Source organism: Thermobia domestica, chromosome 5 (assembly GCF_964235325.1).
Source record: "Thermobia domestica chromosome 5, izTheDome1.hap1.1, whole genome shotgun sequence".
In the NCBI taxonomy this organism is placed as follows: Eukaryota; Metazoa; Arthropoda; class Insecta; order Zygentoma; family Lepismatidae; genus Thermobia; species Thermobia domestica.
In genome coordinates this window covers 292157180-292177080 of record NC_137458.1, presented here as the reverse complement: position 1 = coordinate 292177080, position 19901 = coordinate 292157180, and the positions used below count along the sequence as shown (strand labels likewise).

Genomic DNA, 19901 nt, shown 5'->3' with positions numbered 1-19901 from the left:
AGCATACTACTACTACTACTACTACTACTACTACTACTACTAATAATAATAATAATAATAATAATAATAATAATAATAATAATAATAATAATAATAATAATAATAATAATCCATACTGCTGAGATGCTTGTCAGCGGATGTTTTTTGACCATGTAATATAAACTTATAGTATCTCTCTTACTATTTATTTATTTGACAAATTCTTATTACATTTATCAGTGGCGTATTTTGGATTTTGTTTCGGGGTCTATACACAACAGGAGGAAGCAGGGGGCAATTGCGCATCTGAGTTTGAGAATTGTGATTGCCTATTAATATACTAGGAAAAAACGTGAAACTCGTATGTTGATGGAGGATCTTACCCCCCTCCCAAGCAAATCTGAAATGACGCTCTTGCAAACACACGTTGAATATTTGTAATCTCATTTCAACTTAACTGATTTCATTTTAGAAAAAAAAAATGGAAATATTCCGTTTTATCTGTGTATGTTTTTACCTGAAAGAAAATGCTGAGACAAGTTGAAGCTGAAATATACTGATTGCAGTTTTAATTGCGAGAATTGCAGACTGGTGAATCTTATGTGACATGATACACACAAAAAATTAGGAGTGAATCTAACCTTTTATTCTATACATGGAAGGAAAAGGAAGCATCCTCTTGGCTTACCTAATTTCCCGGGCTACTTATCCCCCCCCTCTTGATTTTCTTTAATTCAAGCATTTACCTTTCTTTATAACTAAACGATGTAAATATTTCTTTACTATAATAATTCAAGTCCCGTTTTGTTGATATATGTGCAAGTTAGTGTGGAACATCAGTTTCGCTCATCAGTTCCTCTTAGTTTTGGTGTTAGTAACAGTGGTCGAAAGGAGAAACGAAAGTAACAACTAAGAAAAAGAAACAGAAAAGTAGAATGGACAAAAGAAAGAAAAAAGAACACAGTTCTTACATGGAATGAAATTTGGCAAATACAGTAGGGCTATTATTTCTGAATAAAAAGCGTAAGAAAACGGAAATTGAATAAAATTCTTACTAAGAAATGGCAAGAAGGATTATTGTTGTACGTGGAATGTGACCCTTATTAATACCAGGGTTCTGTAAGACGTGGATACGTTGCCATCTGAAATCGAACAAGCTTCAAACTAGAATGCTTCGACACAGAGTTCGCATACTTAAACATTCATAATTATGCAAGATTAGGGATAGATTACCATGTAAAATGCACACCGCTAACTACTAGTTCACAAATTAATTACATATAACTATATGTCCTCCCTGCCCTAATGAATGGAATCTATTAATGAATTAACACTTTTTTCCGCAAATATTGAAATGAAATGAAATCTTTAAATTTTACGTCCCACGAATCTGCCGGCAAGGCTAAAGGAGACTGTGACGATGAGAAATGGACGAAATAGTGGAATGAAGGAAGTGGGAGGAAACGGAAGAACCCAGAGAAAATCCACGCACATATGGTGTTTGTCCACTACAAAGTTCACTTGGCATGAGCTGGGTTCGAACCAAGGACCCCATGCACCATAGATGAGCGCTGAAGCACCGCGGCCCATTCAAAAATATTAAGTAGGGGAATTTCTTCCAACATTTCCCATCATGAGTGAGCATAGAAATTATTAATGAATTGTTAGTAATTAACGAATTGTTAATTAAACAACACGTCGAATATGTTTAACTGGTATTTCTTTTGTTGTACTGTACTATATCAAATTAATGAAAAATTTTGTAGGCTATATATTTTTATCATGTTTCTTCTATGCAAGTGAATAAGTAGCTAAATAAAAGAGCACGCTGCGGACAGGATTCGAACCTGTGCGGGTATAACCCATTGGATTTCGAGTCCAACTCCTTAACCACTCGGACACCACAGCGCTGGAAGTTTGGAATTGATAAGAAGTTGCTCACGCTGGAAATTGAGGAGATTTCTGCAGGATAATCCCAGCTAACTTAGAAATTTCGTCGCCGCATTCTTTTCATTGCAGATACACATTACAACATTTGCTGCCACATGTCTTCCTTTGCGGCGCTCACATAAACATATCGTCCTAAATGTGACGTCATAGACATGTGGCGAATGGTGGTGCGCTTCCTCGGAAGTAACATCTGCCAGTACACGAGTTAGCGAAGGTGCACCGGTAGCTGTGGTGTCCGAGTGGTTAAGGAGTTGGACTTGAAATCCAATGGGTTTTACCCGCACAGGTTCGAATCCTGTCCGCAGCGTGGCTTATATTTTTTTCCTTATAAATACTCATCAATATTTATTATGATGAATTGATTCGATGATTCAACTTGAGAAGCATAAGTAGCTTGCACTTTTTTTTTTTTTTTTTTCGTATGAACGTATTCCAAGTTGTATGTGAAAATTGCCTTGAAACGACATTCACCTAGTACTGTAGTTATTATTATCAATTTTAACATAAGTTGACAGTTGAAGATAATTAAAACACCGATTGTATAGGCCTATTTATTAAAATTGATAAGTTTAGTATAGTTGATTTGAATTCGTGGCATCTTACTCTTGGTATCTATAAATTAGAACTGAATGAAGTGTCTTGTTCATAATAGCAAATCTTATTAATATCATCCAAGCCAAATCATTAAAGACTTACAGAATGAGTGCCAAATTATTTATGAGTGTTTTCCATGTAATTCAATTTACATTCCATTGCGAACGATTAACTAGAAAGTTATTTTGAACCTGAGATGTTATCTGATGAGATCATGACCTTCTTTACTATGTTTTTGTGTAACCTACGAGAAGAACATATCGGTTCGGTTCTCAGTTGTGTGGGCTTGTCTCAAGTATTTTTATACATGCTCCCCTCCCTCTGCAGCAAAGCGACGGAAGCAGACGCCAGCTATCTATAGCGATTCAGCGAAGCGAACCACAACTCTAGCAGCACCTGTTGCACAAGCGCAAGCCAAACGGGTTGTTTGTATCTTATGTTAATGAGATACAATCTAACTTTTCAGTAATCTGTGCTATTGTACACTGTATAGATGTGACTCACTCACCAAAGCTAGACATGTGAAATTTGGAAGACTATTTCTTTTAGCAGGAAAACAAGGAATAAAAAAGAATTCTTATGAAATATGTATGTATCCTAAACTGGGGTAAAAGAGTGTTCATTTTTCTTTTTTCTTTTCTTTTTGCCAAGTATTCTACAGAGTATCTCACGAGTCCCTTCAATGCGAAATTAAAATACTGCTAATTTTACAGTAATTATGTGATATCTTCAAATAGATAAAAGATAATCGAAATGTGGAACAAGAGCGCGCTAGAGAATATTATTTTGCATGAGGTACCGTTATCACGAGTCACATAATAGCTTTCCGTTTGCAGCCATTTAGAAACGTGAAAATAAATGCCGATTTTCTAAATCGCTGCAAATCGAAAGCAGATAAGTGAGTCATGATAACGGTATCTCATGTAAAATAATATTGTCTAGAGAGCTCTTGTTCCACTTTTCGATTATCTTTTATCTATTTGAAGATATCACATAATTACTGTAAAATTAACGGTATTTTAATTTCGCCGTGATGGGGCTTCTTAAGTTAGGGACATAAAACTGCATATCAACTCACTAACAGTAACAGAAAACGTGTTTCATCCTTTTCGAAAATAACGCCCCAAAGGGGGGGGGGGGGATTAGTACATTTTATTTGATATGATTTTCAGTTTAGTGTGCGTCAGCAGCATGGTCATATGAGAAGTGGAGCAATAGCTTAACGTGGGATCCGAACCATATGCACTCCCTCCGGAAACCAAATCGGGTCTCTCACGCCAAAGGTGTGTACGCTAACCGCTTAGACACGAGAAAACTCTAGGGCATTATAATATACGAATTTCTGATTCTTTATTCAGAAAAAAAAATGTGAGGATTTGCTTAAGCTAGATATGGGAGATTCGGTATGTAAACTTGAGTGAACAATTGTTTTATTACATCTTTCAAAAGTTACCTACGCTTCTAGAGGGAGAAAGAGAACACAATATTAAATTTTCTTTTATATATTTACTAAACCTTAGTCTTTGTATAGGTATTTTTAAGTATTATATTTACTAAACCAATGTATCCATATATTAAAATAATATGTTTGCATGTTTGTGGTCAATTTTATTTATATGTTTGGGGCCAGTTCGTTTTTACAATGAGATCTCGGAAATCACAAGCTCTAAAAACGTGGTTTGTCACTGGTCTATTTCAAACTTTGTGTAGACCTGCCAGTTTTCATTCATTTTTTTTACAAGTGTCGTTATTGTTCTAATCAACATTTTATGGATCGTTTGGAGACAATAATATTAACATTGTCGCTACGGCGCGGCGAAGCTAAGGTTCATATCCTTGTGTTAGGCAACCAGTAGAGGAGCTACGTAGAGCGGGTTGACGGATATTGCAGGCACTTTGCTTAAATCTGAATGGCAAAACCTATTACATGCTGACAACTTCAAAGGCCTCAAGTGCCGCAATGACACGTACTCGGACGGATATGTATTTATACGGGGAAAAGATCCACTTGACATAATCTGTTACTTCTCCAAGCTTGACACAAACTCAAACCCAACATTTATACATTAAAAGGTACGTTTATATATGTTTGTGTATCACTCCTTTTGTGAGTCGTCCTGTTCTTCACTTATTAAACAGACATGCACAGACACAGCGAGAAAATGGAGTGGAGATCTATGATCATATCAAAATGATGCGCTGAGTGGACAGTGAAGTATCAGCTAGTTTATGCAGAAAATGTTTCGTTTGGATGAACTGTAGAGGGACACAAACATGCAACTAACGAAAAATCTAATTTGAATCTGCAAATCTAAGAAAAGTAGAGCAGAATAGAGTTCGAAAAATGACACAAAAATATTGAAGATCTTAACAAGTTAAAAGAAATTGGTTACAGCAATGCAAATAAGTTACATTCCAAAATAGAATATATCCATGGTAGAATCGAGAGAAAGAGAAAGACATAAGACTGCAAATTTGTCCTTGTGAACGTTAATTTTACTTTTTATAAACACTTTTCTTTACAGACTTCCGAACTATGCTATCAGTAACAACGTGAGCTTTAGTTTCTTGGAAAGGGGGACGGGAGGGGCAGAGACATTTTTGGGGGAGGCAGCATCCAAAATAAAAGTTTTATATTACTTGACTTAGGGGGCAGACGATATTAGCCGGAGGGCTCATCCATTTACTCCCTCTAACGTTACTGTATGCTATACATAAGTATGGACAGCCTTCTAGGACGGTTATCTCCGTGCGTCCGTCCGCCTGTCTGTCGGCAAGTACCATAGCAAAAACGGTAAGAGACAGCGAGAAACGGTTTTCTGGAACGGTTTCATCGTCCCAAGATTCCATCTTTTCCATTAATCCTCTGCTCAAACCGGAAGTGGTAGAAATTAATTATTCCCGGTATGAACGTTTACCACCACAGAACAAAACAAACATAACAGGTAATGAGAAGCAGATTTTGAAATCGATTCAGCGTAAAAACAATAGATTCCAACTGTACCTTGGAATCTTTGTAGTAAAACCGGAAGTGAAAGAACTGTGCTACAATTTCCAGTTTCAATATTGGTCTCTATAGCAGCGGCGTAGCGTAAGAGAACGCCGGTACGCCCGGCATCCCCTGTTAATAAGAAAAAATACGTATTTCATTATATATAAATTATTTGCTTGTATTTATCACAATTATTTCCACTGCAATCTTCTGGCGCGCTCTCTCGACTTACTTTGACAAGAGGAACCTACGCATGCGCGTCGCTCAGATGCACATTTTCTGTCTTTCCTCCTGTCGTATGCTATTTTCCTCGGGCTTCCAGGCCTACTGAAAGCATCGGGGGTTTCGTCTGCTTTCTGTTGAATGCGCACGCGCAATACTTCCCTTCTCACTCCTCCTCATCCCTTGCAACCCTACATTTGCTTTAGATATACGCTGGCATTTTCAAGTATTTCTAACTGTATATATTTTGAACTAAGCTATAGTTTCTGAACAGAACGTACGAATCCTAATATAAAGGAAATAGAACAAAACGGAAATGGTTAGTTCAACGCATTTTTGAAGCATGCCGGTTATGTAAATAATAGTAATAAAATAGTTATGCCTTAATCACAACTAAATACATCGTAATTGTAATCTTCACCGTAAAGGAGCTCAAAGACACAGGCATAAATATAAAGCAATCTGTAGAATTACGATCACCGATCTGGTAGGACAAGAGAGCCACCACCCCCCTCACTCGCAAAGATTGTGCCAGGGCCCTTCAGTCACTGGCACAAATCTCGGGGACATAAGGGGAACATGTTCCCTACAATCTTGTCCACCTCCCCAATAATCCGATTTGAGATTGTGATGATGATTTCTATCCGACTGCCACAAACGAAACTGATGTCCTTTGACTTGTTTCATTTTTAAAAAAGAATCGTATTCTTTAATATTTCATTGTCATTAATTATTAGTAGTCTATTTTTAACTATTTGTTTAATTCCTGTAACAATTCCTGTAATGCTATTCTGGTAATCATAATTTTGCTCAGATAAGAGTATTGTTGCGCCAAATATAGGCCTGATTGATTTTCTTTCATAGTTTTGGGGAAGTCATTATTTGTATTGTTATAAAACAAATGTCCTAAAATTTTAATGTGGATCATTGTGGATGCGTAAGTAGAAACATGTCAATTATTATTATGCATATATTCAAATTTCAGAATGTGCTCACGGCACTGAGTTGTAATAATGATATGTACCACTATTTCATCTACATCATTTGGTATATAATATACGAGTACAACAGGTTTATCTCAGAAATCTGATTCATCTACTGTAATATGAGTCTCTTCCCCCCTCCCCCCACAATAAGCCTTAAAATGTACCCTCCTGCCGATGTTATAGACAACTTTGCTTCGCTAATCCTCCACAGCATTTTTTTCAACTTCATAAATATTTTGAACATCGTTAAAAAAGGAAAGGATTATGGGAACAGTCTTACCCATCCCACGAACGTTGAAGACAGATTTGCGCCCTTGACTTCAGTATCTGGATACAGAAACAAGCCCCCAGAGTTGGTTTAAGTGCTTTGTATTTACATCTTCAAATGATATATACAATCAGGCCCATATTCACGAACGGGCGTCTGAGTTCCGGACCCAAGATGACAAATTTCTAGGGGCGATTTTTTTTTGAAACAACGAGATTGACGTGTGGTATGTGGAGAAAAAAAGCCGCCCACGAGAAAGAAATGAAGGGAACGTTACTGGAAACAATGTTCATACAAAAGTGGGGCCTAGTTTTCTTGTCACAACGGTAGTGGCAAGAAGGAGCTGAGACAATTGGTTATTAAATTCTAACGTAATCCACGCATTCGCTTCTCTATGCCCCACTAGACCTCCAATTAGGAGGGCTTCCTCCTAAATTTTGTATAACCCTATATTTCCATTCGGAATAGCTATGTATTGCTGCTTGCAGTAGTACTATATCGCACAAATGACTAACTTTGGCATCCCTCTTTCGGAATATCACGCTACGCTACTGCTCTATAGAGCAAAGATGGTAAGAAATAGTGATAAATGACTTTTTGATATGAATTTAGCATCCCAAGAATAAGTTTTATCTCCACATTTATACTTCTGTTCAAACCGGAAGTGATGGAAATTTACGATTTCCGGTTTCAGCACTGATCTCCATATTTTAAAAAAGTATAACATGTATAGCGAGAAACAGTTTTTTTTTTTTTATATGGATTCAGTGCCACAACAATAGATTCTATCTGCACACTTATCTTTGTACTAAAACCGGAAATGAAAGAACTCTGCTACCACTTCCGGTTTCAATATTGGTGACTATAGAACGAAGACAATAAGAAATAACGATAAATGGCTTTTTGATATGAATTCAGCGTCCCAAGAATAAGTTTCACCTCCACTTTTATCTGTTAAAACCGGAAGTGGTAGAAATTTACAATGTCCGGTTCCAATTCTGATCTCCATATTTAAAAAGAAGACTGTAATATACAGTGAGAAACGTTTTCTTTTTCTATACGGATTCAATACCGCAACAATAGATAAAATCTTCTATTTTATTCTTCTATTGCAATCAAAGATGCACTGTAAGAAATGAGCTGTTCAAACAACACAAAATGACTACCACTTTAGCGTGTTACTTGTGTGTTAATTTAGCACCAAGCACATCGCCTTTCTAGCATATCAGAAATAACTTGTTACTACCTGAGAGAATTTGCATTGGTATTAATCGTTTAATATGAGCAAGGCTTTGCGAAATATATTTGGCACTTATGCCAAGTAACGAATAATGTTCTATGTTTTCTGTAATCGGTCACAATAATATTGTTGTAAACCTATGAATCGTCTGATAACAGTCAACCTACATAGGCAACAGTTCTGCCATCTTCTGTTCATAGGTACTAAGACACTAGCCCGGATATATATATATATATATATATATATATATATATATATATATATATATATATATATATATATATATATATATATATATATATATATATATCGAATGTTTAAATGTCCAGTTAGTTGCAGAAAATGGTTTCTTGCTACGCATTACCGTTTTTACTCTAAAGCGATCAACTTTAAAACTGGAAATGGTTGATTTCTGCCACTTCCGGTTTAAGTAAGATAGTTTATATATATCAAAAGATCCAATATATTTCAATCAAAAATTTTCTTGCAAGCCTTATATCTGGAGAACAACATATAATCTAGCCAAACCTAAACTATCACTTAACTCAACATGATGCGCTTATTTTGTTAAAAAGACGAACACGATTTTTGGGCCGTTCAAAAATGTTGTGGTCTCTGATCGGTGAAGTTTCAGCCATTCCCGTTCCTCCTGGATCCGAATATTCGTCTCAGGATTTTACTCTAAAATACTTTCAGTCTACGTTCTTCCCTCAGAGTAAGCGACTATGTTTTGCAACCATACAGAACAACAGGCATGATCTTATATATTTTAAGCTTCAAATTCCTCGACAGAATTCGTGAAGACAAAATATTTTGAACTGAATAATAACACGAGTTCCCTGCTTTTGGTCGATATTTAATTTCTTCGAGAATATGGTTTTCGTCCATAAATATTGACCCTAGATATTTGAAAGGATCTGCTTTATCAAAAGTATAATTTGATATTTTAACGCATGCATAATTTGCTGTATTACGATCCCGACGAACTTCCATGTATTTAGTTTTCTCTGCATTTACTTCTAAATACAAGTCCCTACAAGCGTTTAATAAGACCTCTGCATTTCTTTCTATTGTTCTCCTATCATCCCCTATTAAATTTACATCATCAGCATATGCCATAACCTGGTGAACACCGTTCTACTCTACGCCCTGGTTGCTTTCTTTGATATTCCTTATAGCGCATTTCAAGACAAAGTTGAATAATAATGGCAACAACGCATCTCCTTGTTTCAGGTCATTCTCGACGTGAAAGCTCTTGTACAAAAATTTTCCTACCCGGACTTTACTTTATGATTCATATAAACATATCTTAATTAATCGTCGAACCTATTGGAGAAAATTATATAAACTAGAAATATCTTTGGTTATCAGCAGGAGCATCAAAAGATAAAGAGTAAAATAGTAATTTTGTTTTGTACTGGTATAAAGTTATTCATTGAACTATTAAATTTGTAGTCTTAGTGATATGTCAATACATGTAGTTGGGTACGCAGAATTTTACCAAGGGGGGGGGGAATCAAGCACTGAACTCATATCCTTTCAGGACAGAATGATTTGTTTATGTATCTTAATGTAATAAATGTTCATTTTTCATAATGTGTTGCTTAACGAGGGAGGTTCAAACCACGAGCCCCCTTACGTAAACCACTTTGTGACTTTGTCAGCATATATTCAGTAAATCATTTGTTAAAGTGTTTTGTTGAATTAAGTGAGGCGTTCTCTTAATTACTTGAAATTCGGCAACTCTGTGTATATATAATACATCAACATAACTGAGAAGTGACATGCGCTGTCTTATACCTAGGTACATGAAAGAAGTGATTTTTTTACTGAATTATAGTTGGCAAATAGGGTAAGTAAACCATAGCTGATAGTATGTTTAGTTACTCAATGAATTGTACAAATCTTATAACTACATGTCTATATATTATCTTACTTGTAGAGGGACACCAACTGCAGCGCCATCTTCACCTCAGACTCTTCCTCGCCCAGCCAAACCCAAGCCACCGGTAAGTAATTGGATCTATATTCAGCATATACGTAGTTAACATACAAAATTTATATAAATAAAGAGGATAAAATCTTTTTTTGTTAGTATAACAAGATAAGGCCGTGCAAAAGAAAGAAAAAATAAAATGAAATATTTCAGTTTAACGGCCTATGATTATGCCTTTTAGGCTAATATAGACGGATGATTAAGGCGAATGGATGATGATGATGATGATGATGTAAGAATTGGTGGAATGAGAATGTGGGAGGAAACGGGAGTAGCGCGAGAAAACTCATGGACACGGTGTTGTCCACTTCAAACTTACTTGACCGAGTACCGAACCAGTGACCCACGCACAGAGTTAAGCACACTGCCACTGAGTATTCAGTTCTCAGTTATTAAATTCTCAATTGGCTAAAGTAGCAGATATTCCGTTCTCAATTATTGAATAAAGTAGCAGTTATTCAGTTCTCAATCGACTAGAAGAACAATTATTCAGGTCTCAATTGACTGGAGTAGCAGTTATTCCATTCTCAATTGACTAGAGTATTAGTTTTTCAATTCTCACTTGACTAGACTAGCATTTATTGTTCTCAAATGACTAGAGTGGCAGTTATTCAATTTTCTATTGACTAGGCAACATTTATTCAGTTGTCAGTTATTGACTAGAGTAGCAGTTATTCAATTCCCAATTGACTAGAATATCAGTTATTCAGTATTCCATTGACTAGAGTAGCAGTTATTCAATTCTCAATTGACTAGAATATCAGTTATTCAGTATTCCATTGACTAGAGTAGCAGTTATTCAATTCTCAATTGACTAGAATATCAGTTATTCAGTTTTCCATTGACTAGAGTAGCAATTATTCAGGTTTCAATTGATTAAAGTAGGGTTATTCAGCTTTCAATTGACTAGAGTAGCAGTTATATAGTTTCCAATCGACTAGAGTAGCAAATATTCTGTTTTCAATTGACTAGAGTATCAGTTATTCAGTTCTCGATTGACTAGAGGAGCAATTATTCAGTTATCTACTGACTAGAGTAACAATAGTTGTTTGACAAACAATACGTAATGGTGTGGTTCGTAAATAATACGTTGAAAAGAAGTGATTGTATAAAAGATTTGAATCTAGTTCCATTTGTTAAATAATTACATTTTTGTTAGATGACTTACGACTCACCCTGTATACTAATAAAAAGATCTGCTAATGACAATATAAAAATGCATAGGATTGAAGTAAATCAAACTAAATATATATCAACTAGCATGAAAGATACGATCAAAATAAGATGAAAATGTGGCAAAACAACATAATGAAATTCATACCAACACTCTACCTCAGACACTCGCGGGCTCTCGCAGTCCTCAGTTTATGTCGAGAAAGCAACAAAATATCAATATATTTTAAAGTGCGAACAAATTTTCTCAAAATTTATGAAAAGGAACAAATTCCCGCCGAGATCCAAGTTCACAGATATTCATCTAACCTGTGTTATGAAAATCTTAGTCCGAACAGCATGTCTACAGACATCCGATAATTCGTTGCAGGGAAAAGATGCCAGGCGCTGAGAAAGAAACAATAAGTATTCATCTAGTAGCCGGATTTGTGTCTTCTATTTTTAAAGGGTAAGATTTTATGGGGTAAAGTTCGTATTTAAAGGGTAAGTATATTAGATAAGATTTTATGAATCTATTAACTTTTTAAATACATGAAGAAATATTTCTTGAACCACATATTACCCAGAGTATCATACACTGATAGATATTTGGCCCACTTGAGATACAGACTTCGATATGCCTACTCAACTCAACTTCATTAAGAAATATCTATGAGTTAATGCATAGAATAAAATATGTTAGTAGTGTATAAATTAGTGTGTTAGTAGATTATTTATAATGTTTCATGTAAATTTTATGGTAATTATTAAATTCAATTAACTACTATACGAAAACCAAGGGGTAAAATACCATCTAAACAACTTTAACTCTTTGCAGACTCCAGCTATTACAGATGCAAGACCACAGACCCCTATTGCAGCAGCGATTGCACCAACGATTGGTCAAGAGGGACTTATTCAAACGGTTCCTCCAGCTGAAGGACTGTCAGAAGATGAAATTGCTGAGACGTTACTACCCCATGCAGAGGTTATCGCTGATAAAGCTCTCGGGTAGGTTTTCCATTTCACTGTAAGTGATTAACATAGCTTAGAGACCTTCATAAACATATAGGCTTTTTTTTTTTTCGGAAGAAAGAGTAAGTACATGTATTATAGGTCTTATAGTTTTTTTTTTTCCTAATGATAAATTCATGTACGGATAATAAGGGCCATTCAGAAAAAAATCAAGTATCTTCAATGTGTTCATCTTTACATAGCTTCATTTTATTAAAAGCCTATCTATTAAGTTAGAAGTTGTCTTCTGTTAGATTAATGGTTCCCAGCTGTATGTCTCGTAATCTCATAGGATGTCACCAAATTATTGAATTTAAACATCACGAAGGACTTAATAATCATTTAAAATCAATCCCCATTTCTTTTCGAGTATTTGTCGAATGGTATTTATCTGGTGGATAATTGATCGATTTCACCTAAATCCGCACTGATAATCTACAATAATTTCATCTGTGTATGGGGTCAATCGTGCTAATAGAATGTTTGAGAGGATTTTATAGTATGTTGATAGAAGAGAAATGCCCCGATAATTACTACAATTTGTTTGTCGCCCTTCTTACAAAGAGTTATTACTTCGTAAAACTTATAGTCTTACATTACTATAATTTGTGATACTACAGGGTGCCCCACAAAAAAGCAGGAAATTTATTGTAGATTCTGTAATATGAGGTGGGCACACATATTTTCATTTATATTTTACTGACACTGTCACTTAAATGTTCATAATCAATGCAAGTGCTCAAAATGATTCCCTTTGGCTTCCACACAGCGGCGTAGACGTTGTAACTAATTTCCGGTGGCATTCTGGATAGTTTGAAGTGTAACGTTGTTTCAGGCGTCTGTTAGTACGGCTTTCAGATCATCAATGTTTGTGATGTCTCTCCTGTGTTCTTGAACCTTCTGTAGCAGTATACCCCAAATGCAATAATACATCACGTTGAGATCTGGACTTTTAGACGGCCAGTCGTTAGGTTCGATGAAGTCAAAAGTATTAATTCTTATCCATGTCACAGTATCGATTGCTGTATGGGTTTTCGCACCGTCTTATTGCCATGCCCATTCGTGAGTACCCATAACTGTGTTAATGTCTTGGGACATCTGGGTGCACATACGTAATATGCACAATGGAACAGCACAAAACTATACAACTACACATAACACACATTATTGCATATACAATCGCTCTTATTGTAGAAAATCCAAATTTCCTGCTTTTTTGTGGGTCATTATTAATAAAAAAAATCATATAAATCTGTCACGATGTCGTGAGTGTTCAGTATCGTCAGTTAAAAAAGATTGGGAACCACTGCCTAAGATTACTAATTATATCTACTGTATATACTAAATACTTTAAAGGATACAAATGTTCTTGGTAGGACCAACATCTTTACAACCTTATGTTGACCAAATTAGACGAACAAAATAAAAGTAGGTGAAAGTTTTAAGATGAAGTAAAAATGCATGTATTCAGAAACATGAGGAGAAAAGTAGATAATTTTAGAACAATACATTTGGGCTTTAAATTTTATGAAAAATTATAATTTCATGAAGTGATCACGGCTTGAGAATCATATATTACGAAATATATATCAAAGAAAGTTACAGAAAGGAAGATATGAGAACAAATCTATAGAATAAGAAGGTAAAAATATGTACCTCGAGTGTTAAATAGCAGACTGCGTAAAGCAAAGAAATTGTTGTGATACGAGAAGTATTTTAACTCCTCCTAATAAACACAAGTTTTTTTTTTTTTTTTTTTTTAATCACTATTACTGTAAATAAAAGTTAACTTTAAAAGGACGTTTTATTTGCCGGTTTATTTTAGATAGATATCCATATGAAGACATACAGGAATTTGAAATAGAAAGCACATTTATAGGAAGGTAAAATAAGTTGATATTGAAAGGAAACAAGAATAAACAGTGAAAATAAGAATTAGAAGATTGTCAGAAATTGAAAGTTTCAGGTAAATTGAAAGAATGTATTCCAGATGATATGGATGACAAAGAGGAAGTACGTGTTTACGATACTAGGAGAAATGAATTTGAGAAGGTTGTTACTGATATGAATAATTGAAATAGAAAAGGACACAAGACTTAATATTGAGTTACGTTAAGGGAATAGTTTTTCGTAATGAAAATAATTTTAAAGAAATTGAAACTGCTGTAAAACTGGGTTGATATATAAATGTCGAACACACACTATGAGAGCAAGAATTTGAATTGTATTTCAAAAGTTTACTAGTACTATATGACTGTATATTGCGAGCGGTGATTACAGTTAGAGACAATTATAAATTAAAACCTTAGTACACACGGCAGACCAAATGTTCATGTAACGTAATAAGTACTTTCAGAAATTACTATTTCCATCCTCAGTTTAGTACTTCGGAAAAGAAAATTTTAAAAAAATAGGAGAGACACGGATGGGTAAAAAGTCAGGTTAAAAGGAGTAAAAAGTATGAAATAAACAATTTATTCTCAAAGAAAAGCTATACACATGTTTGTTCACCAGTCACTGATCCTAGTGGTGAGGAAGAAACGTGAATGGTGAACAAATAAACTTTCCTTTAACGAGAAGTGTTTTACTTAATATTTTTTACTCTTTTTTAACCTGACTTTTTACCCATCTATGTTTCTTTTCCACTTTTAAAATTTATTTTCTGAACTCATAACCTGAAGATTGAAATAATAATTTCAGAAAATACTTCTTAGATGAACATTTGGTCTGTGGTGAGTACTAAGCGTCTTATTTATGATTTTTTATTGCTGTTCATTACTGTTGACTTCAACATCAACATAAAGTTATTGAATATTTTATTTCTTTTTTAAATTTGCATATAAGTTTAGAAAGAAGTAATATTGTTCCTCACAGCAGGCACATCAACTTACTTTCATAGATTTTCAGTTCAGATGATATTCCAATGATGCCTTAAGGTAATCATTATGAAAAGCCAAATGATCATTGTTACCTCTGAGGAATGTAACAACTAATTTAAGAATAGTACGCTTGGGAGAAAATTTGTAGTTAGCTAATTATGATGAGATACCGAACGTTAGGTTGATAATTTTTATACTGTATTTTTCATGTAAGTGCAAATGAAACTGTAAAAGTAGTTTTCCTGCGTAGTTAACTTAAAACCTCTAATTTAATAATAGTTGTAAAGCTATTCAAACGTTAATCTCTGTATTGATTTACCTTGTACTTTCTATTTAAAAAAAAAAAAAAAAAAAAAAAAAAAAAAAAAAAGAGAGAGAGAGAGAGAGAGAGGAAAACCTAAGAGAGAGAAAGAGGTAGATGTATGCTGCATATTTACGTTACTTTAGATTCTAAATTTCTTCTTCTATTTGAAAATGTCTGCAGGGTGAAGTATTTTTTCTTTCTTTTTCTTTTGCCTCTCCCTTCTCTTTTTTATTGATAGAGGTAGTGCACTTGAAGAATCTAAATCAGAGGTACATACAGTATATCTTCTTTGTTACTGTTTAAAGATCTCTTGTTGTAGTTTTGGAGGAACGTCTTGAACTAGCAAATAGAAATAAGTTTTGCGTTTATATTAAAGATGGAAACGGAACGGACATATTGTATTGTTCTGTTTCGAAGATAACTTTCTAAAGGTTGTTTGGAAACTATCGTCCGGAATCTTAACTCTGAAACAAGTAAGGAGGCTTCGATATGTCAGAAGATGCTAAACCATCTCAATTGAAAGGTATTAACTCTAGGTGTACCTTATGTGTCACTAAGAAAATAAGTTTTTTGAACTAATGATATGATCCAATCAATGTTCTTGAGAATTCATTGAACAAGATATTTCAGTACATTAGCATGTATTAATTCTGAAGGTTCGAGAGTGCAGTAAAAGTCCACACAGAAATCCAAACTATAAGATAAAACAGATATTCTATTTTTTTTTTTTTTTTTTCATTTTGAAACATTTTCCATTAGAATGCAATTTTTTTTATCATTCGAAAACAAAAGAAATGATCAAAGTTTAGTGTTACACAAATCAAGAGATGCAATTCATTCTCACTCACGGCATGTTTCTATCTTGAAGACGGAGAAGACAACACAATTTTCTCCGCTGTTAGTGTACTTGTAAATCTGTTACAGTTAGAAAGAGAAGAGCAGATAAGCAACACCCTACAATGTTGGCGAAAGAAATAACAGTATCTTAAATCATCTTGAGAGAAGTTGTTTTTCGCGTAGAAGGAACTAAATTGATCCATTCTCAATACAAAAGCGAAAAAAAATTATCTAGTATAGAATCTGTTGTGGTTACATAGGAAGGATATGTAACTCTGTAAATCAACAGACATATAGGAAGAGTTTCCTTCCAAAGTTTAAACTAGATTGCCATGTTGCAAGAGTCTTGTAGCTGTCATTAAAAAAACATTAAGAGTCTTGCAGCACTACAATATTTCTCCATGTAAACATAGTCTTGAAGCGAACATGCAACAATTTTTTCATCTTGCAAGAAGTCAAATCATACGCAACTTTCTGGGTCGTCTTGCTTGCTAGCGGTTATCAACCTCCCACTGACATAAAAAAAAAAAAAAAAAAAAAGTTTCGCCGCTTCCGAAACGACGGACGGGGAGAGGAAGCGCACCAAAATACATGTTTTTAATGAGGAGGTTCACTATTTGTTCACTAGAGTGCAGTGCTGTATGGGTGGAGATATCTTTCTTGCTTTCAGAAAATTGTAATGTGTAAATAGTAAATAGAAAGATGGGGTTGCAAGATTTTTAATGACAGCTACAAGATTCTTGCAGTATGGCAACCTAGCTTTAGACATAGTTTACGTAAAAATTTCAACAATGAAATACAGATGCATTCAATCCAGGTGCATCGGTATGAAGGTTTTTAGACAAAATAATAAAACATAACTTAAAACATTCTTTTTAAAACAGGTTAACTTTTGCCAACTTACAGAGGACTTTTTAATTGCCAAATGATTCTATTTATTTACGTAGGGTAAACTTCAAAAAATTTGAGCCCAAATACGAGTTTCTCCAACATTCGGCAGTGTTTCGAATGTTACACGGAATGCCCGAAGATGAGCCTCCACGCCCAGGAAGCCTATCGGAACGCCTAGATGTAGTAGAACAGGAACAGAAACAACGACTCTTACAGAAACAGCAAGATCTTTTGAAACAACAGCAAGTAGAGCAACAGCAGCTTCAACAAAGACAACTCCAAGAACAGCAACAGTTGCTGCAACAGCAACAAGAGCAGATTCGACAACAGCAGCATCAGCAAATACAACAACAACAACAACTGCAACAGCAAAAAGTACAACTGCAGCAGCAACAACAGCAACTGCAGCAGCAACAGCAACAACAGCAGCAGCAGCTCCAACAACAGCAGCAGCAACAACAGCAGCAGCTCCAACAACAGCAACAACAGAAACAACGCCGGAAACAACAACAGCAGCAACAGCAACAACAAAAACAGCAGAAAGGAAAGAAAGAAATGACACAAAGTCAGAAGGTAAGTTAAGCTTGTTGTGCGAACGTTTGTTTTTAAGTTTTCTTTCACAAGCTGCATTGAGTGATAAGAAAAACTAGTATAGTGACCAAAAAAAAAAAAAGTTAATGTTACGTATGTACTTTCATGTACTGTAGAGTACATTTTTTCAAGCATTTATATCCTAATAGAGGATGAGTTCTTGCACCTCTAACTCAAAGAATTTCATTTTTGAATGATAAGGCAATCAATCGTTTGTATTAGTCATCAGTAAGTGCTTAACATTCTTGAATCGCTACTTTCTTAATTAAATTTTTATATGTGTGAATCCCTGGTTCTTGAAGGAAGCACATCGGTAAAATAATAAACTTTTGTCTCTACAAGCTAAGGGAGGAACAAAAATGATTATCTTAATTCTTGTATACAACAATTATTTTAATTCTTGTATGTTTCTTCCCTTACCCAGTAGTGATATGCTTTTAATGTTTTACTAACGTAACTTCCATCAAGAACCACCACTTGGAGGTCGAAGTGGGCAAATACACGTCACATTTGCTTCCTCTAACCATCTATATATTAAAATGCTAGGTTTGTATGTTTGTCTCCAAAGAAAAGTTTATATGTTTGTCTCCAATCCTTTCGACAATGAGATCTCGAAAACCACAAGTGCTAGAAATGAGCCGTTTTCATTGGTCGATTCCAAATTTTGTGTAGATTGTCCAGTTCTAATTGAATACTTAAAAAACATGACGTTATTTTTTATTACACTTTTAGGGGCACACTGGGAGTGTTGAAATTTTAAAAAAGTAAAGCAACATGTCCTATGAGTTATACATTCCAACACCACAAGTTGTATACAAGAATTGTATACCTCCCAGGCGTTTGTTTCATGGCCGAATAATTATGAAAAACGAAGGATAACTATTTCTCCAGTCTAAGATGAATCTTTATTGTTTGGAGTGTTTTGCCCAATGAACACCATATATCACTGACATTATAATTAATTGTGTGTGTAATGTATTTGCTTATTACATACTGCATGCAAGAAGAAAGAAAACACTGATCATACATGAATTAAAAACTCCAACCGGAAGTAGGTTCAAATCATGCAAACGGTGCGAGATATTGAACAAATAATCGAAAAAATCTTCCCTTTATGGTACCTCCTGCCAATTTTTATGAAGACGTCTTTCACTTGTGTCTGTAAAGGGGCATCTACCTATGTTGTGAGGAACGACAAGGAGATTCATGCTCATATGTGAATGCTGAGCTGTGTAGAGAGCGCAGGTTCAGCTAGTATATATATATGTATGTGTGTGTGTGTGTTTCAGTCCGCTAGTCTGATTTACCTCTCAGGCAGAATATACAATCTCGTGCTTCATTACGATAAGTTTCCACGTACAAAAAGTTTGTGAAAAAGTACCTTCATGAAAAGCGCTTTTACATCTTCTCCCTTGCAGGGTAAGTGACCACTCTTCTACCTAGTTTTGAACAAATCTTCGACCCATCACCCCAGCTTAGTGCTATCATCTATGGATGGTTCTCACATATGCTAAATGCGGTTGCATAATGATCTTATTCCTATATTGATTTCATTCCTAAAACCTCTGTTTCTCTGAATCACTAATGACCCCCTTTACCTTTTCTGCCCTTTTTGACCAACGTCCTGAGGCTTTAGAGCCAAAATAACATTATCTTTAGATAGAGCTTGACGAGAACTTTCTATTACACCTATTTGTCACTCTTTTTAGCTCAATGTTCTACTTGTGAAGAAATTACTTGACATCCATATTGTTGCAGAACACTTAGATTATATGAATGCTTCAAGTTACTACTTTTTTGTACAGAGTGGCCAAGATAAAAGAGGCCTCGTGTGATACTGAACGTGAAATTTGCAGCTTTCTGACTGTTGTTATTTTCTTAACGTTAGTGTGACGCTCGAGCGAGGTCACATGATGTCGAGTGGCTGTTAACAACGTATACTCTCAAGTGTATGTAATGGAATTGCAACCATTCATAGCGCAGCTAACGGAAGAAAAACAAGAGTA

At 35.0% G+C, this 19901-nt stretch overlaps 1 protein-coding gene and 2 non-coding genes across 3 annotated transcripts in view; 2 read left to right on the top strand and 1 right to left on the bottom strand.

The window, feature by feature from the left end:
* Positions 1-1805: 1805 nt before the first annotated feature.
* Positions 1806-1887, bottom strand: TRNAS-CGA (transfer RNA serine (anticodon CGA)). The gene has a single exon. It is a non-coding gene; the product is annotated as a tRNA-Ser (tRNA).
* Positions 1888-2144: 257 nt separating this feature from the next.
* The window catches only part of LOC145686694 (uncharacterized), a 37747-nt gene continuing 19990 nt past the window's right edge, over positions 2145-19901 (top strand). Inside the window, exons 1-4 of the mRNA XM_081760242.1 lie at positions 2145-2215; positions 10174-10240; positions 12218-12390; positions 17361-17877. Of these exons, the coding sequence (XP_081616368.1) occupies positions 17422-17877 (456 nt within the window). The 5' untranslated portion in view covers positions 2145-2215; positions 10174-10240; positions 12218-12390; positions 17361-17421. The remainder of the gene's footprint in view (positions 2216-10173; positions 10241-12217; positions 12391-17360; positions 17878-19901) is intronic.
* TRNAS-UGA (transfer RNA serine (anticodon UGA)) lies at positions 2155-2236 on the top strand. Its single transcript has one exon. It is a non-coding gene; the product is annotated as a tRNA-Ser (tRNA).